Source organism: Podarcis bocagei (genome assembly GCF_964188305.1).
Source record: "Podarcis bocagei genome assembly, chromosome: 5".
NCBI classification, from domain to species: Eukaryota; Metazoa; Chordata; class Lepidosauria; order Squamata; family Lacertidae; genus Podarcis; species Podarcis bocagei.
In genome coordinates this window covers 51099942-51114993 of record NC_138129.1, presented here as the reverse complement: position 1 = coordinate 51114993, position 15052 = coordinate 51099942, and the positions used below count along the sequence as shown (strand labels likewise).

Below are 15052 nucleotides of genomic sequence, written 5' to 3'. Positions count from 1 at the left end.
TGGAACCTATTAAGGGTTTGAACTGTAAGTTAGTATTATCTTGTGTGGAAAGATGGAACAGCAGAAACTCTGGACATATTGTCCAGCAATTGCTTTTATTTCGACAAATATTTGGCCCCCAAACTGAACCACTTCCCCACATGTCCACCATGTATGTTGATTAGAGCCAAACGGGACATATCCTCTCCAAGAGTTTGGTGAATAAGGCAATCTAATATGGGCTAAACATATAGGCGTGAGATACCATTTTTGCAATATTTTAAGTGCTATCTTTCATTGAGGTTGAGACAGATTTAAAAGGAAATTTCCCCACAGTGATGCCCAGACCTCTTTATTAATAGTGACAGTAGGCTTCCCACATCTGATTAGACCATCAGATGTACCCATATCTATTAAGATTAGCATACTATACAGTCTAGACACCAGACTCTGTTCCATCCATTTCATGAAACCGTTGATGTGCTCCGATATTATCAGATACAGTTCTAAAATGGGACACTTCTTATGAGAGTGGTAGGTCTTCGTGAATATTATAAAAACCTCTTCCCTTACAGTGTGGTTCTTTCAGTTAAATTCCGATATTTGCTTTTGAAAGGTGGAAGTTGCTAATAAATTTCTATGCTAAATCTAGGCAGGCTTCCCTGTTCTGAAATCTGGACTGAATGCTGTCCAAAATTCAAATGAAGCTGGACAGACTACAGGATTTTTTCATATCCAGGCAATTATTCCTGGTTTGGTAGCCACCCCCACCCCCATCTTTTGAATGTACTAGGAATCCAGAACTGTGGGTACTCTGATTTTCAAGACATTTCTTACTGCTATCAGAATTTTCTCTCTGTAACTTTTTAAAAAATACACTGTATATCTCAAATACATTCACATTACATTTTTAGATAACAGAATGTTTGATCGTAACAAAGTTTGAACAAACACAGCGGAGAGGACATACGGCACTTCAATAGTGCTTTAGCAAACAGTGCCCTACTGGCACTGATGAAGTCTGTACCGAAAAACCTACACAAGTAACAATAATGATACAGTGGTACCCCGCAAGACGAATGCCTCGCAAGACGGAAAACCCGCAAGACGAAAGGGTTTTCTGTTTTGGAGGCGCTTCGCAAGACGAATTTCCCTATGGGCTTGCATCGCAAGACGAAAGCCCATAGGGAAATGCTGGCGGTCGGGAGCAAAGACTTTCGCCCACAGCCGGCCTTCAGAAGAGGACCTCTTCTGAAGGCCGGCGGGGGGCAAAAGTCTTTGCTCCCCCCCGCCTGCCTTCCCCCCACCTGCCCCGGGCGATCTTAAAATGCTGGCGGGCGGGAGCGAAGCGTTCGCTGCCGACCCCCAGCATTTTAAAATCTCCAAGGGACAGCAGAGAAGTCTCTGTCCCGGGGAGGTTTTAAAATGCTGGGGGTCGGGAGCGTTCGCTGCCGACCCCCAGCATTTTAAAACGATGTTCCGAAGTGGGGAGGTGGGGCGGGAACAGCTGCCCCATCCGCCCCACTTCGGAACGATGTTCCGAAGGGGGGAGGGGGGGCGGGAACAGCTGCCCCAGCCGCCCCACTTCGGAACGATGTTCCGAAGTGGGGGGGTGGGGCGGGAACAGCTGCCCCAGCCGCCCCTCTTCGGAACGATGTTCCGAAGGGGGGAGGTGGGGCGGGAACATCTGCCCCATCCGCCCCACTTCGGAACGATGTTCCGAAGGGGGGAGGGGGGCGGGAACAGCTGCCCCAGCCGCCCCACTTCGGAACGATGTTCCGAAGGGGGGAGGTGGGGCGGGAACAGCTGCCCCATCCGCCCCACTTCCGAACGCTGTTCCGAAGTGGGGAGGTGGGGCGGGAACAGCTGCCCCAGCCGCCCCACTTCGGAACGATGTTCCGAAGGGGGGAGGGGGGTGGGAACAGCTGCCCCAGCTGCCGGGCTTCGTAGCGCTGCTGCGAAGCCGGGCGGGGGGGTGGGAACACCTTCTGAAGGCGGGCAGGGGGCGAAAGTCTTTGCTCCCCCCTGCCTGCCTTCCCAGGGGCTTTTAAATCGCCCCGGACAGCGGAGAAGTCCTCCGCTGTCCGGGGCGATTTTAAAATGCCGCCCGCCAGCATTTTAAGATCCCCCGGACAGCGGAGAAGTCCTCCGCTGTCCCAGGGTTTTTTAAAATGCTGGGGGTGGGAAGAAAAGCCCTTGTCCCCCCCCCCAGCCTTCAGAAGAGGTCCGGGGACAGACTGTCCCCGGACCTGGCCTGAAGGTGGTTTCCCTAGGAACGCATTAATTGATTTTCAATGCATTCCTATGGGAAACCGTGCATCGCAAGACGAAAAACCCGCAAGACGAAGAGAATTGCGGAACGAATTAATTTCGTCTTGCGAGGCACCACTGTACATAAACAAATGTGGCTATCTTTGAGTGTGGGCTGGGTTTGTTGTTAACCTGAAAAGTGTGATACAACTTTAAAAGCAAATGAGGACTGTGGAGGAACGTGTTTGGACTTCAGAGATCAGTCCCCTCAATCTAATGAGCAATTCATCCAATTAATTGGCATTAACTATAGGCTGACATTAACTATAGGTTTCCGCACATGAATCACTACAGAAAGCCAAGCTTTGAGCCAGTTTCATAATTTTCAGAATGTCTGTGCCATAGCAATGCTTCCACCTGCAGGCACTTTAAAGTTATTACTTTTAGAAAGGCACAACTGGATCTACTTTAATTTTTTCTTCCCAAAGTATCATAATTTGCTGTATAAAGTAATTTCTTATGGGGAGGGGGCGAGTGGGCAACTTACAATATATTTTAGTGGTTTAGATTTTTCTTTTGAAATTTAGTTGTTTCTTCTATATATTTTTAAAGAAAAAGTCTCTAAAAATTTAAAGCTCTGTTTGGTTAATATTAATCTTGCATGCCTCGCTCCACACCCAATAAGCACGGGGTGCCTTTGCAGCAAAATACAAGGCAAGGTTTTGCCCAGTAACTTGCCTGTGTGATGGGCTCATGGGGAAAAGCTGTGCAAAACAGGATGCACAGAAACCTAGGTGCTCATTTAATGAGCAATTTCTGCCACTCTTTCAGCATGCCATGCCAGCTGTGGGTTTGCCAGTACAAATGCACATGAAGTGGTGAGCAGAGTTGGGGGAGAAATTTGATTCTGTTCACACTGAAAGGCCACCCAACAAATGCCAAAATGCAGCCACCTTTCAGGATTTGGACTTCTCCAAGTTTTGCAGGACAATTCTCCCGCATAGCAATGGGTGCAAAAAAATACCCACATACCAGGGTAATGTATTGGTGAAAATAACATACAAAAAGGCACTTTTGCTTTGGAAAAATATGCATGTTTGGCGAAATGGCATACAAACATGCATATTAGGAGACATTAGAACTAAAATTATGTGAATTTTCATGAAGACTTTTTTAAAATTCTGGAAATGTGGAGAACTGAAGTTAAGGCTGGAAAAGGAAGAAACTGGGAGAAAGCTAAATGGGTGGATTTGCCCATCCCTGGTGGTGAAGCTTCCTTGAGAAAGGATGTTTTCAGTACAGGATCCAGATATGGTTGTATTTCAATTAATCCAAATGGTTATACACTCGCTTTTCAAACTGTTCTTGCCTGCCTAACAAGGTGGCTCTAAGGATAACTAAATTTGGAATCACCTGAAACTATCAGGGCAGCAAGGTGACACAGTTGTATCCTCTCCACCCAGTTTAGGGCAAAATGTGATGATCAGTTAGGAATAGAATGGTGAACCTGTGGTTCTTCGGGTGTTGCTGGACTGCAACTCACTTATTTGGGGGGGGCACAGGTTCCCCATTCCTGAATTAGGAGCTCCTATATTTCTGGTCACTCCAATTCTGTGCATTGTTTTATTGCACAGTAATTTAGATTTATAAGCTATAAAAAAGAAAACAAATAACAACAAATAAAGTATATTGATGTGTTTTTTTCTCTGTATAACTTGCACTGGAGTGATTCTGAGAGTGGGCCCTGGGCCCTTAGCTTTCCCCTCCCCTGCTCTGCTTGCTGACCTCTGAAATGGCACCCCAACTTCACTCCTAGGCACTGAGGTCCCTTTGGTCCCCCAATAAAATATTTGAGCTCCACCCCATGGGCATTGCCATTCAAACAGTGTTTGCGCACTGCATCATGTGATTGATTATGCAGGGTGGGGCTTACCTGCCCCCCTATTTTATTCAAATAGGCACCCCTGACTCACATTAACTATAGGCTTTTACATAGAAATCGCTAACAAAAAAACTTAGCTTTAGGACAGTTTATTAATTTGAAATTCACCATTTTCAGATCATATATGGCATAACAGTGCTATCCTCTGCAGGTTCTTTAAAGACATTAGATAGATATTGCTTTTAAAAGTACATAACTGGAATCGCTGCTTATTTGCTCAGATAAATAGCTATGAAGTTAAGATGCAAGCTGAGTAAGTTGATTAGATGAGCAATTACAGGACATGCTGTTGTTTAAAAGCACAGTTATTCTAGACTGCCTTTGCCAGTCCAACTCGGTTGTTCTCCCGGTCAAAAATACTGTAATATTCCCTGATGAACACATCTCCTAGGATCCAGAGGTCCCCAGCTGTGTTTTGGAAACCGCTAGTGCATTCTGCTTGCATCACCTAGAAGGGAAGAAAAGGACAGCCATCAGATAGGGGTTATTCTACATAAATACCCACCTAGGTAAAAAATGCATAGGGTAACATTCCAAGATTTAAAAAAGGAAGTTGCAGGATATTCTCTGAAAAAGTCTCAAAAGAAATGAAGAGAAATAACACAAATTCAACCACAAAAGAGACAGTGGTGCACATTATGTATTCACTCTATCAATAAATAATTCAATATCCTAATCAGTTCAAATAAGCAAATTGTACAAGTATGGATAGTATTTAAAAGTTATAGGAAATCATGATTCTGACATTGCTTTTGTTCTGCTCTGTTGAAAACAATCATTGAATGGAAATGCAATCCTATCCTTGGAATTTGTATAGGGAAAAGGTTGTGCCAGTGTGGCGAATTTGCACTGCTGCACTGACATTAACCTTATTCCTGGTTGACATCACAACCACCACAAGGGGTGGGGGGAGGGCATTTGGTAGGGAGAAGAGCTTAGTTGGATGACAACAGAATATGACAATATGCCTGCAAAAGAAGTTGTCTAAAGGGGAAAAAATACTTCCATTGAAGTCATAGGAAGATAGGGAGCTGCCTTATATTGAGACAGACCATTGCTCCATCCAACTTATTATTGTTTACACTGGCTGGTAGCAATTCTTCAGGGTTTCGGAGATGCCACAAATGGAAGATGCCCCAAATTGAAACTGGGGCCTTTAGCATGCAATGTAGATGCTCCAGCCCTGAGCTATGGCCTTTCCCTGTGGAGTCAATGGAGGGCCCAAGAAAAATGCATTGATTCCTGCATTGCAGAGGGTTGGACTAGATGATCCAATTCTGTGATTCTTTGATTCTATTAAGTGCTACTTGCTTCCTCCTACCTGCCTCTGCCTACATCAAAGGATGGGATTCAAGCCAAGGCAAGTGACCATGACCTGGCACAGCACAATCATAGAATCAATCTGCCAGGCATTCTATATTGAAAACATATTGTATGCTAGGGTTCGTATGATGTTACGTTGCTGCTGTATCCAGGTTATTTTCTTTTTTTCCTTTCGGATGGAGTGGGGAAATTGTGGCCCTCAGATGTTGTTAGACTCCCAACTCCCATCAACCCCAGACAGCATGACTAATGGTCCGCTATGATTGGAGCTGGGGTCATACCTCACTGGGAGGGCCACAGGTTCCCTATCAATGCTTTAGTGCAATGCTTTGCCTTCAAGCCTTTGGTGTGGAAATGGAGGAGCTATTACAGATGGAGAAGTCAGGGGCAGTGGGTGCAAAGGGGCCCCTTTTCTTGCATTGCATTTCCAAGGTTAAACTTGATGCATTGGGAAATAGGCTAATGCGGGGAGTGAGATTTTGAAATTCTCTGGATTGTACAATATCTGATAAGAGGAAACAAGGGGAGAAAAACAGAGCATATTTCCACATTCAGCCATCTCTGCAACAGCAAAACAAATAACTTGTAGCATTTGAGCACTGTATTTATAGCTTGATCTCAGGAGGCTACTTTTTGGTGGAAGGTGTAATGTGAGTCCTCCTGGGAATGATCGGGCACCCAGGTCTTCCACCTTAGTGGGGCACCTTTCCCAGAATGGGAATCATCTGTGGTCAGAGATACAATATCAACAGTCACGAAACTATGTTGATGGAGAGTCTATTGATCCTTGACAGGACAGAGTCATCTTCTGTACCTGGGTTGACCGGTTTTTTTGTGAGATACACAGCTATCAACCCAACTCTTCTGATAGTGTCTGTATATCTAATAATATTTCTTCCCAAAGATTTCTTTCCTTTTTCTGGTTTGCAGCCCATTTGTTCATAAAGATTTTGCCCTGCTGATAAACCCCCAAACCCTTTTGAACTTGCACTCCTGATGAGTAAATACAATTCCCTAATTCAGTAAATACAAATCTGTTTTGTACCTGATTAGTATAGGCTGAAGGGGTGAGAGGATACTGGATTCCGTTGATTACAAAAACAACATTAGGCATATTGGGGAGGTTACCGCAGTTGATTTTATACTGAAAAAGATAAGGAGGAGTGTTGAGTTATTCTGAAGGAAATGAACAGGCAAACCTCAGGTTTGCTCAAGAAATGCAGTGGTTCCCCCTCACCCACAAAGTCTGCCTCAGGAAACCACACCTTCCACTTTAAGTGAAATTCTGAAACTTCTGGACTTCACTCAGATAAACATCTGGTATAACCCACAGGCCTGAGCAGAACATTGTGACATAAAAGCAAAGCAACTCACTACAAGTGAATCAACCTAAAATTTCTCATCTAATCTTCATACATAACAGCCATGTGCCCCAACCAATTCACTGCATTTTAAACTCTGGTCTGAGTCTAGATTCTTCATTCTGAAGGTGGAGCTATTTGCATGCTGAAGTAATGAATGCCTATGTATGCTCTGTGCTGAAGAACACTGTTTGAGGGAAAGAACCCCTTTTCACAATTATCAGTCAGGATATTTTGAAGAGAGACAATAGTACAAATTAATGACAGTAAGGTGTGTCTCTCTCTCTCTCTGCGGGCAGTGTGGTCAGATCCAGAATTGGACAGGACTCTTGCACCTTTCATAGTTGTGTAAAAGAGCAAATGTCTTAGCCTGTCTTGCAAGCTTACACCTGCTGAAAATCCCTCTTCTATACAACTATAAAAGGTGCAAGAGCCTTGTCCAATTCTGCATCTGGTCCCCTTACATAAATTGCAAACCCTTCTCAGAACACACAACAGTCCAATAAATTCATGGGACATTCTCAGGTTACCCTTGTCGTATGAAAAAGGGAAGGTCACATGTGAAATTCCAGTCAGATAGAAGATTTCACAGATCATCCTCTCATTACATCAGGATCTAACAACAGAGGGCAATTTACAAGCCTTTCCGAATGAATGCCATCATTTCAGCTATCTTTGTGAATTCAGTATTAGACCCACTGGAGCTGTTTCTTTCCCTGGATGTCACCCAGGCTCAGCCAAACTTGTTTCCTTTTCCTACCATCGCCATTGTCTCTTCCTTCTGCATTCATTATACATGCTCAAAGGGATGCTACTACTCCAGTCTTACACACCGTATTTCCTTATGCTTCTGCACATTTGTGTGCCTTTGCAGTATCATGAAGAAACATGAAGCATGGGACTGAGATGCCAGCAGCTGTAGTCCAGGAGGAAACCGGGATCAAGTCTCATCTTAACCATTTTACGTTGCGCATATCTGAAACCCGAACTCTGGCTAAGGATTTGAGTACTGAGTGTGGATGCTAGGGTGCTTTTGAGTCTTTTTCAGCCACAAAGTGAAGAGAATTGGTGTGAGAAAGTAAATCTTACCTCGCCATACTGTGCTGCGGTAGCTCCAATGGCATTTTGGATTTTGCTAATTTCATATGCCGGACCAGCCAAGAGGGACGTCCCCGTGTCAACAATTGCTTGACAGCCACCACTGCAGGCAATTGTCTGACCATTCACTTGAATGCTGAGAAATTGGAAATCATTAGATTTAGACATGGAACATACAAAACTGCCATATACCGACCATTAGTCCATCTCACTAAGTAAACTCCAAGCTGACTACCAGGGGCTCATCAGTGCTTCAGATAAGTCTTCCTCCTAGCCCTACTTGAAGTGACTGAGCCTGTAACCTTCTGCATGCAAAATGAAAATGCTCTGCCATTGAGCAAAGGACCTTCTCCCAAACATGAACTTAAAACAACATGGATAGCGGGATGTCATAACTGCCTTAAGGTAGCTCTCCATTCTCATTAAGGAAACGTTCTCTCCTGTGTTAGCCGATATTACATCATTGGAAATTGTAAAAGGCAATAAGACCACAGGCACTATAGCTTGCAAGCTGTTCTGGGCAGGGACCTGTCCTCTTACACTCTGTAAAAGTGCTGTTAATGAGGATTCTATATAACTAGATAATGATAATAACTAATCAGTTCGACCTAACTGCCAACTAGCAAATACAAAGTAAACTGACATTAGTATTCACATCTCATTGTCCTCTATCTCTTCCTTTCTTTTTGTATTTAATCTTTTTAGATAGTAGTAATAGTAATAGTAGTAGTAGTAGTAGTAGCAGCAGCAGCAGCAGCAATTTCTGCTTACCTGTCCACTGCAATCTGCCAATAACCTTGCTGAGTGACAGGAATCCAGTTAACAGGACCAGTAAAGTAAGAGTGATCAATTCCACCAAAAATGACCATGCTCCCACTTGATTTTCTGAAACAAAAATATATGGTGTGCTGTTGGCAATCCATTCATTCAGAATAAGATAAACTGCACATTTAAAATGTGAATGTCACTTACTTCTGTACGTCTGTCCCAATTCCCATTAAGAGAGATAGATAGATAGATAGATAGATAGATAGATAGATAGAGAGAGAGAACAAGCAGGAAGGTGTATAATATCTCACAGTGAATAAGTATCTATTGGTGGTTAGTGAATTTCGAAAGGCAAATTCTGTTAATACATTTCTCCAGTCTTGTCAAGTACATCATAATATTGGCAACTCTGGTCTGTATATCACAAACTGATTTCCCCCTTCATAATCTCATAATGTATTTCAGTTTCCTCCTCCTTAGCGTCAGTGTTACCCTTGTAGTTCTCAGCCAGAAAGAAGACAAGAACTAGAATTGTCACCACCTGGAAGATTGCAGTCTTCCTTTCACAAGACTTCAGTCCTGTGCACACTAACTCATGAGTATCACTGTCTTCTAAGCTGACATATATAGATCTGGGCTGCATATTATACACACGGTGAAGGGGAAAGATTGACACTTTTTGTTGACTCCTCTACCTCAGAAATAGGTGGAATTATCTTTGCAATAATGCCCTCCAGTTATTCTGGATGGGGTAAGTTTGTGATTTGGAGCAAAGACTCTAAAAGTGTTTTTATAGGGATATCAAGGTGGTTCAATTGAAATCTAAAGGGATATTAACTCTACTGATGAGATAGTAATTAATTAATTATTCTATTCTACATTTTCACAAATTATAGAATAGTAAAAGAATTAGATGCAGAAGTCTTGGCCTCTTCTCTCCCTGCTTAACTCTGTCTACTTCCCTCTCTTCCACATTAACACTTAGCTTCCCTGAGCGTGGCCCCTCTCTTCATAGCAAAGCCCTGCTCTCAAGGCACAACAAGCAAGAGGGTGCAGTTATGTCCTAGAAAACTGGGTGGACCTTTCCTTCTTCATCAAGTAGCATTGACGACAATAGAACATTCACCTCAGGAGGGGCTCAGAGCCCTGGCCAACTGAGGGGGGCTTCCAGCCTCCTCTGCCAATCATCTTCTGGGGTCCCTGTCTTATACCAATGCAAGTACAGCACAGTGGCAGCCATCTTACTTAGAGTACAGGATTGGCCAGCCTGATTTACAACACAACAGCCAGAGCAATAGCCAAAAGACAAACTGTGTCAGATCAGGCACATGATTCCTCCCAGCTATACAAAACAAATAATATTACCAAGAGATAAAAACACTATTTACCGGCTGAGATAAACAGAAAACAGGTTTTGCTGAACTAAGCCTTGTTCCACCATGTTATCAAAGACCGGAGTCGCACTATCAACAGCAATGTTTGGGTAGCCTAAGCCCAGGATCCCATCAAACTGAGAATAGACAAATATGATGCCTGGCTCACTGCTGCTCAAGCCAAATGGCTGATCTGAAACGGCAAGACCGGATACCTAGGAGAGAAACAGAGTAGACCTTTACTTTCATGTCAAGCTGTGATCTGCAGAGCAGGTTTTTGCTACTGATGTATTAAGGCTTCAGTTCTATGCAAGCGAACTAAACCCGGTAGGGTTTATTTCTCTTTTTCTTTTAACCATACAACAAGATTAATCTGTAAAAAGGTGCAGAGCAAGTAGTGGCTCTTTTAATCTTGCTTTATTCTTGAAGATGAAACTTCTTTATATGACCAACTGTGTCTTGACATTTTGTATATGAATCAATAACGTCTCCTATGTACCCCTCATACAGTGATCATCTGGGAGGCTTCCCTTTTGTCAGAGAATTTCCACAGGGCATGTGTCTTATATTCGTTCATCAATGTTTGCTTCTGTTTAACAGGCTTGCACCCTCTTTTTCAATCTGTTAATTCAGAAGGAAGTCCCATCTATTTCACAGAAATTTACTTTAGGATCCTATGACTTAAGGACTCCAGCTTTAATATTGCATGGCTCTGATTCTCTAAATGGCCATTAAAAATATACACTATTTGGATAATTTGGATAGTCTGTTCTGAATTACTTGATGTGCATCCATCTACACATCTTTAAAGGAAAGACTGCTTTCCAGTTCCAGGATTCAAGGAGACTGAATTGCACTGGTTCTAGAGATGCCTATAACATTGTCTTCGCAGTTTGTACTGTACTCATGTAATGCAACTGAACTGAGTTGAATTACCTTCACTGTATCATATCCCAAGTACCCTTGCATGCTTCCTGTCCCATAGTGAATGGATATGGTCTGTCGAGTGCTTTGAAAAGTAGAAGACTGAGATGGGTTAAACCTCTGGTGCTTTTCTAAAAAGAAAAAGAAAACAGTGTTTAACTAATGTAAAAATGGCTTTTAATTATAGATATAAGACTACAGTATAAATTTGGTTGCTTGAAGAAAACTATTGGAACAATGTAAAGTGTAGGGCATTTGGAAAATATCTAGCAGAAAAACTCATATATTCAAAAAAGCATATTCTTTTTAGCATTTTCATTTTTGTACACATTACTAAAAATAATAGTGGACAAAAAAATGGGAATTAAGTTTTGCAAAACCAAATCCACATGATTTGGAGTAAAGTTTTACACAATTTTACTCAGAAGCATGCCCCATAATTAAATCTGAAGGAGCTTACTCCCAGGTAAGTGGGTATAGGATTGCAAGCCCACCTTCAATTCTACACATATTTATTTAGAAGTTGGCCTCACTGAGTTCAATCAACCCTACTCATAGATAAATAGAATTATGACCTGAGTGAAATAATGAATCCATTCCTTTACACAACTTCATAGGCCCTCCCAGGTCATTTTTAATACGTATCAGAGTGACATGCTTGAAGACTTTTTTATAGTCAGTTACTTACGGCATGCTGGACTAGTGCAATAGACAGAGGGTACCCAGAGATTGGATGATCCAGTGTCAAACACAACAGTGAACTTCTGTGGTGGGGTTCCAATGTAGATTGTTCCATAGTATTCAGTCTGTTAATTCATAAAACAAACACAATTTGCAAAACTTTCCTTCTTTTTAGGCTTTTGAACATTTTACTTCCTCACAGATATGCAAGGTAATCACTATAAATCTGTGCTAAGTACATGCAACATACCGTGGTACCTCGGGTTATGAATGTAATTCGTTCCAGAGGTCCGTTTTTAACCCGAAACCGTTCTTAACCTGAGGTGCGCTTTCGCTAATGGGGCCTCCCGCTGCTGCCGTGCCACCGACACGCAATTTCCGTTCTCATCCTGGGGCAAAGTTCACAACTCGAGGTACTACTTCCGGATTTGCGGAGTTTGTAACCTGAAGTGTTTATAACCCAAAGTGTTTGTAACCCAAAGCGGTTGTATGTAACCTGAGGTACCAGGGTATTATGTTGATTACCTCTGGGTGTCAGGAGAAATATGAAGAAGTATCTCAACTGAGCATCATGAAAACTTTGGGGAAATGTTGTTCAGCACCACAGCAAATTGATAAGAGCAAAGCATCAACTTACATCCAAGGAGTTCAGAAGTGGTTCTTCAGCCACCAGGGCAGCATTAGAAATATCTGAGTTGTATTTTGTACCAATGTCATAACGGTGTTTCTGAAGAAGATTTTCCAGCAGATTTTTCTTCTTGAGAGTGTCTCTTACTTTCGTCCCTCTCTGCAAGGGAATCCTGGAACATAAGAAACAAAATACTAGGTTTGGATTTTCTGTCTCCCTAAAATTTGCTTATTTTGCAACCTGTCTTTCCACTCCATAACTCCAAACATAATAATAGGTTTAATATTACTATCTCATCTAAACTCCCTTTACTACTAGATCTAAGCTACTCCAAAAAAAGGGGGGAGCACTTAGGAAATTGAACTGAAAGTTCGCACCCACTCAATGCAATCAAAGTCTTTTTTTAGCATCAAGAAATAGTACTATAGCCTATAATCTTGCACACATTCATTCATGCATTTTTTCCATAGAATGGGTGGGATTTGAACAGCTTTTATGCAGGGGAAAGAAGCCTGTGGATCTCCAGAGGTTGCTGAGCTCCATGTCCCATCAGCCTCAACCAGCACGGCAAATAGTCAGGGATGATGGGGGTTCAAGTTCAGCAACATATGGAGTGTTAGGATCCTAGTTCCTGCTGTAATGCATGACAGGGATATTAATCTGCTTCAGCCAGTGGGGATTTCCAGACGTTGTTGAGCTCCATGTCCCATCAGCCCCAACCAGCAAGGCAAATAGGGATGGTGGGGGTTCAAGTTCAGCAGCATATGGAGTGCTAGGATCCCAGCTCCTGCTGTGATACAAGACAAGGATGTTAATCTGCTTCATCTCTCAATTACTTTAAGGAAGATAGCTGAAAGAAAAACAACTGTAGGTGTGTAGGGTGTTTAATATTTGACTGACATAAAATGAATTCTTTGCAGCCCATTTTTTAAGACTCCTTTTGTTTCAATTAGTGTCAGCAGCACTTTATAGTGTGCTATTGGGCCCTCAATTGCTGATTACAAATAACAGTTTGACAATTCCACTTTCTCTTGTCACTTTGGATATGCTGTGGTGAGCTTCAGGTGCTGAGCATCATCCTGTTACTGCGCTACTGAAGGCAAGGGATAAAAAAAGCACACACACAAATGCCCCAAAATATTGTTCCATCTCAAATTAGACATTAGCCATGCTTTCTTCAGTGAGTCTATGTGCTTCTACCCTTGTAATTGCTGCCAGAGGACCATTTTACATTTACTAATCTCCTCTCAGTTGTGTGTATGTGTTTATATATGTGTCTATATCTGAAAAATTCTATAAGATTTGAAGTTATAATTCACACTCCCTTTCCTCTTCATTAGTTAATCAGAAAGTATAGCTGTCAGAAGAGTAAATATCAGCAACAAAACGATAACTTACTTAACGAGACATTCGGCGAGAGCAACAATGGTGAAGAGAACTGCAAGGTACTTCATCCTGCTTGTCCAGTGGGTCTGCTCTAGTTTTTCTGCTGCTTGTTGGGGAAACTTCGTTATTTTATAGCTGCTTGAGAAGTGCCCACCGTCATCTAAAGATCATATTTCATCACAGAAAGTCCAGCCCATACTTGGAAACGAGAAGTGAACAGTCACCTTGCTTTGTAAACACGGTGAAAGAGGAAGTTATACCTCCAGCATATAATAGTGTAAATATAAATATCAATGAAGTCAGTGAATGTGTTGCAATGCATTCTGGTTTCATCTCCTGTCTGAAATTCTGGAGAACTGATGACAGTCAGCATATGCTATGCTGAGCTAGAGGGACCAGTGGTCTCACTCTGTATTAAAGATAAAGGGACCCCTGACCATTAGGTCCAGTCGTGGCTGACTCTGGGGTTGTGGCGCTCATCTCACTTTATTGGCCGAGGGAGCCAGCATACAGCTTCCGGGTCATGTGGCCAGCATGACTAAGCCGCTTCTGGTGAACCAGAGCAGCGCACGGAAACGCCACTTACCTTCCCGCCAGAGTTGTACCTATTTATCTACTTGCACTTTGACGTGCTTTCAAACTGCTAGGTTGGTAGGAGCAGGGACCGAGCAATGGGAACTCAAGCCATTGCGGGGATTTGAACCGCCGACCTTCTGATCAGCAAGTCCTAGGCTCTGTGGTTTAACCCACAGCGCCTCCCGTGTCCCTTTACTCTGTATTAAACCGCTTATTTTTATCATTTAGATTTGTATACCACCCTTCATTCAAATATCACAGTGCAATTCACAACATATAAATAGAAAATGACAACACAAAATATGTAATAAAGCAAAAGCAAAGCAAAGCAAATAAAAAACCCTTCTCCCTGTAATGACCTGAACTTAAGTGTCATTGAGTATATGAAACATATCATGGTTGAGGACTGGAGCACAGAATGTATGCTTTATGTGTGTTGCCCTTCTTGCATTTGGGTCGCCTGCCTTTTCCCTGTGGCAGAAGGCAAGGCGTGTTATGGTGCACCCTACTGAGGAAAGTGTTGGGAGAGGGGTCAGAAGCAAAACCAGCTATGGCTACGCTTTTGTGTTCTTAATGAGCATTTTGCTCACATGACTTGCCCTGTTCTGCAGTCAACAAACAGAAAGACACCCCACAGCGGGGAAGGATGCAACAAAAAGATGGAAGCAAGATTGAAAGGAACCTTTCATAGAAGCAAGATGTCTGTAACACTATACCTGTTTTCGTTTTCCTTTTTCATTTTCTGCTCCATGGAGAGTGATCC

General features: G+C 42.6%; 1 protein-coding gene across 1 annotated transcript; it reads right to left on the bottom strand.

Moving 5' to 3' along the window:
* Nucleotides 1-4244: 4244 nt before the first annotated feature.
* LOC308586977 (embryonic pepsinogen-like) lies at nt 4245-13834 on the bottom strand. Its single transcript, XM_081194214.1, has 9 exons — nt 13726-13834; nt 12337-12499; nt 11707-11824; nt 11031-11149; nt 10110-10309; nt 8725-8838; nt 7945-8089; nt 6540-6638; nt 4245-4619 (listed from the first exon to the last, which is right to left on the bottom strand). Exons 1-9 carry the CDS (start codon nt 13779-13781, stop codon nt 4482-4484), a joined length of 1152 nt encoding a protein of 383 aa, XP_081050340.1. The 5' UTR covers nt 13782-13834; the 3' UTR covers nt 4245-4481.
* Between the last annotated feature and the right edge of the window lie 1218 nt (nt 13835-15052).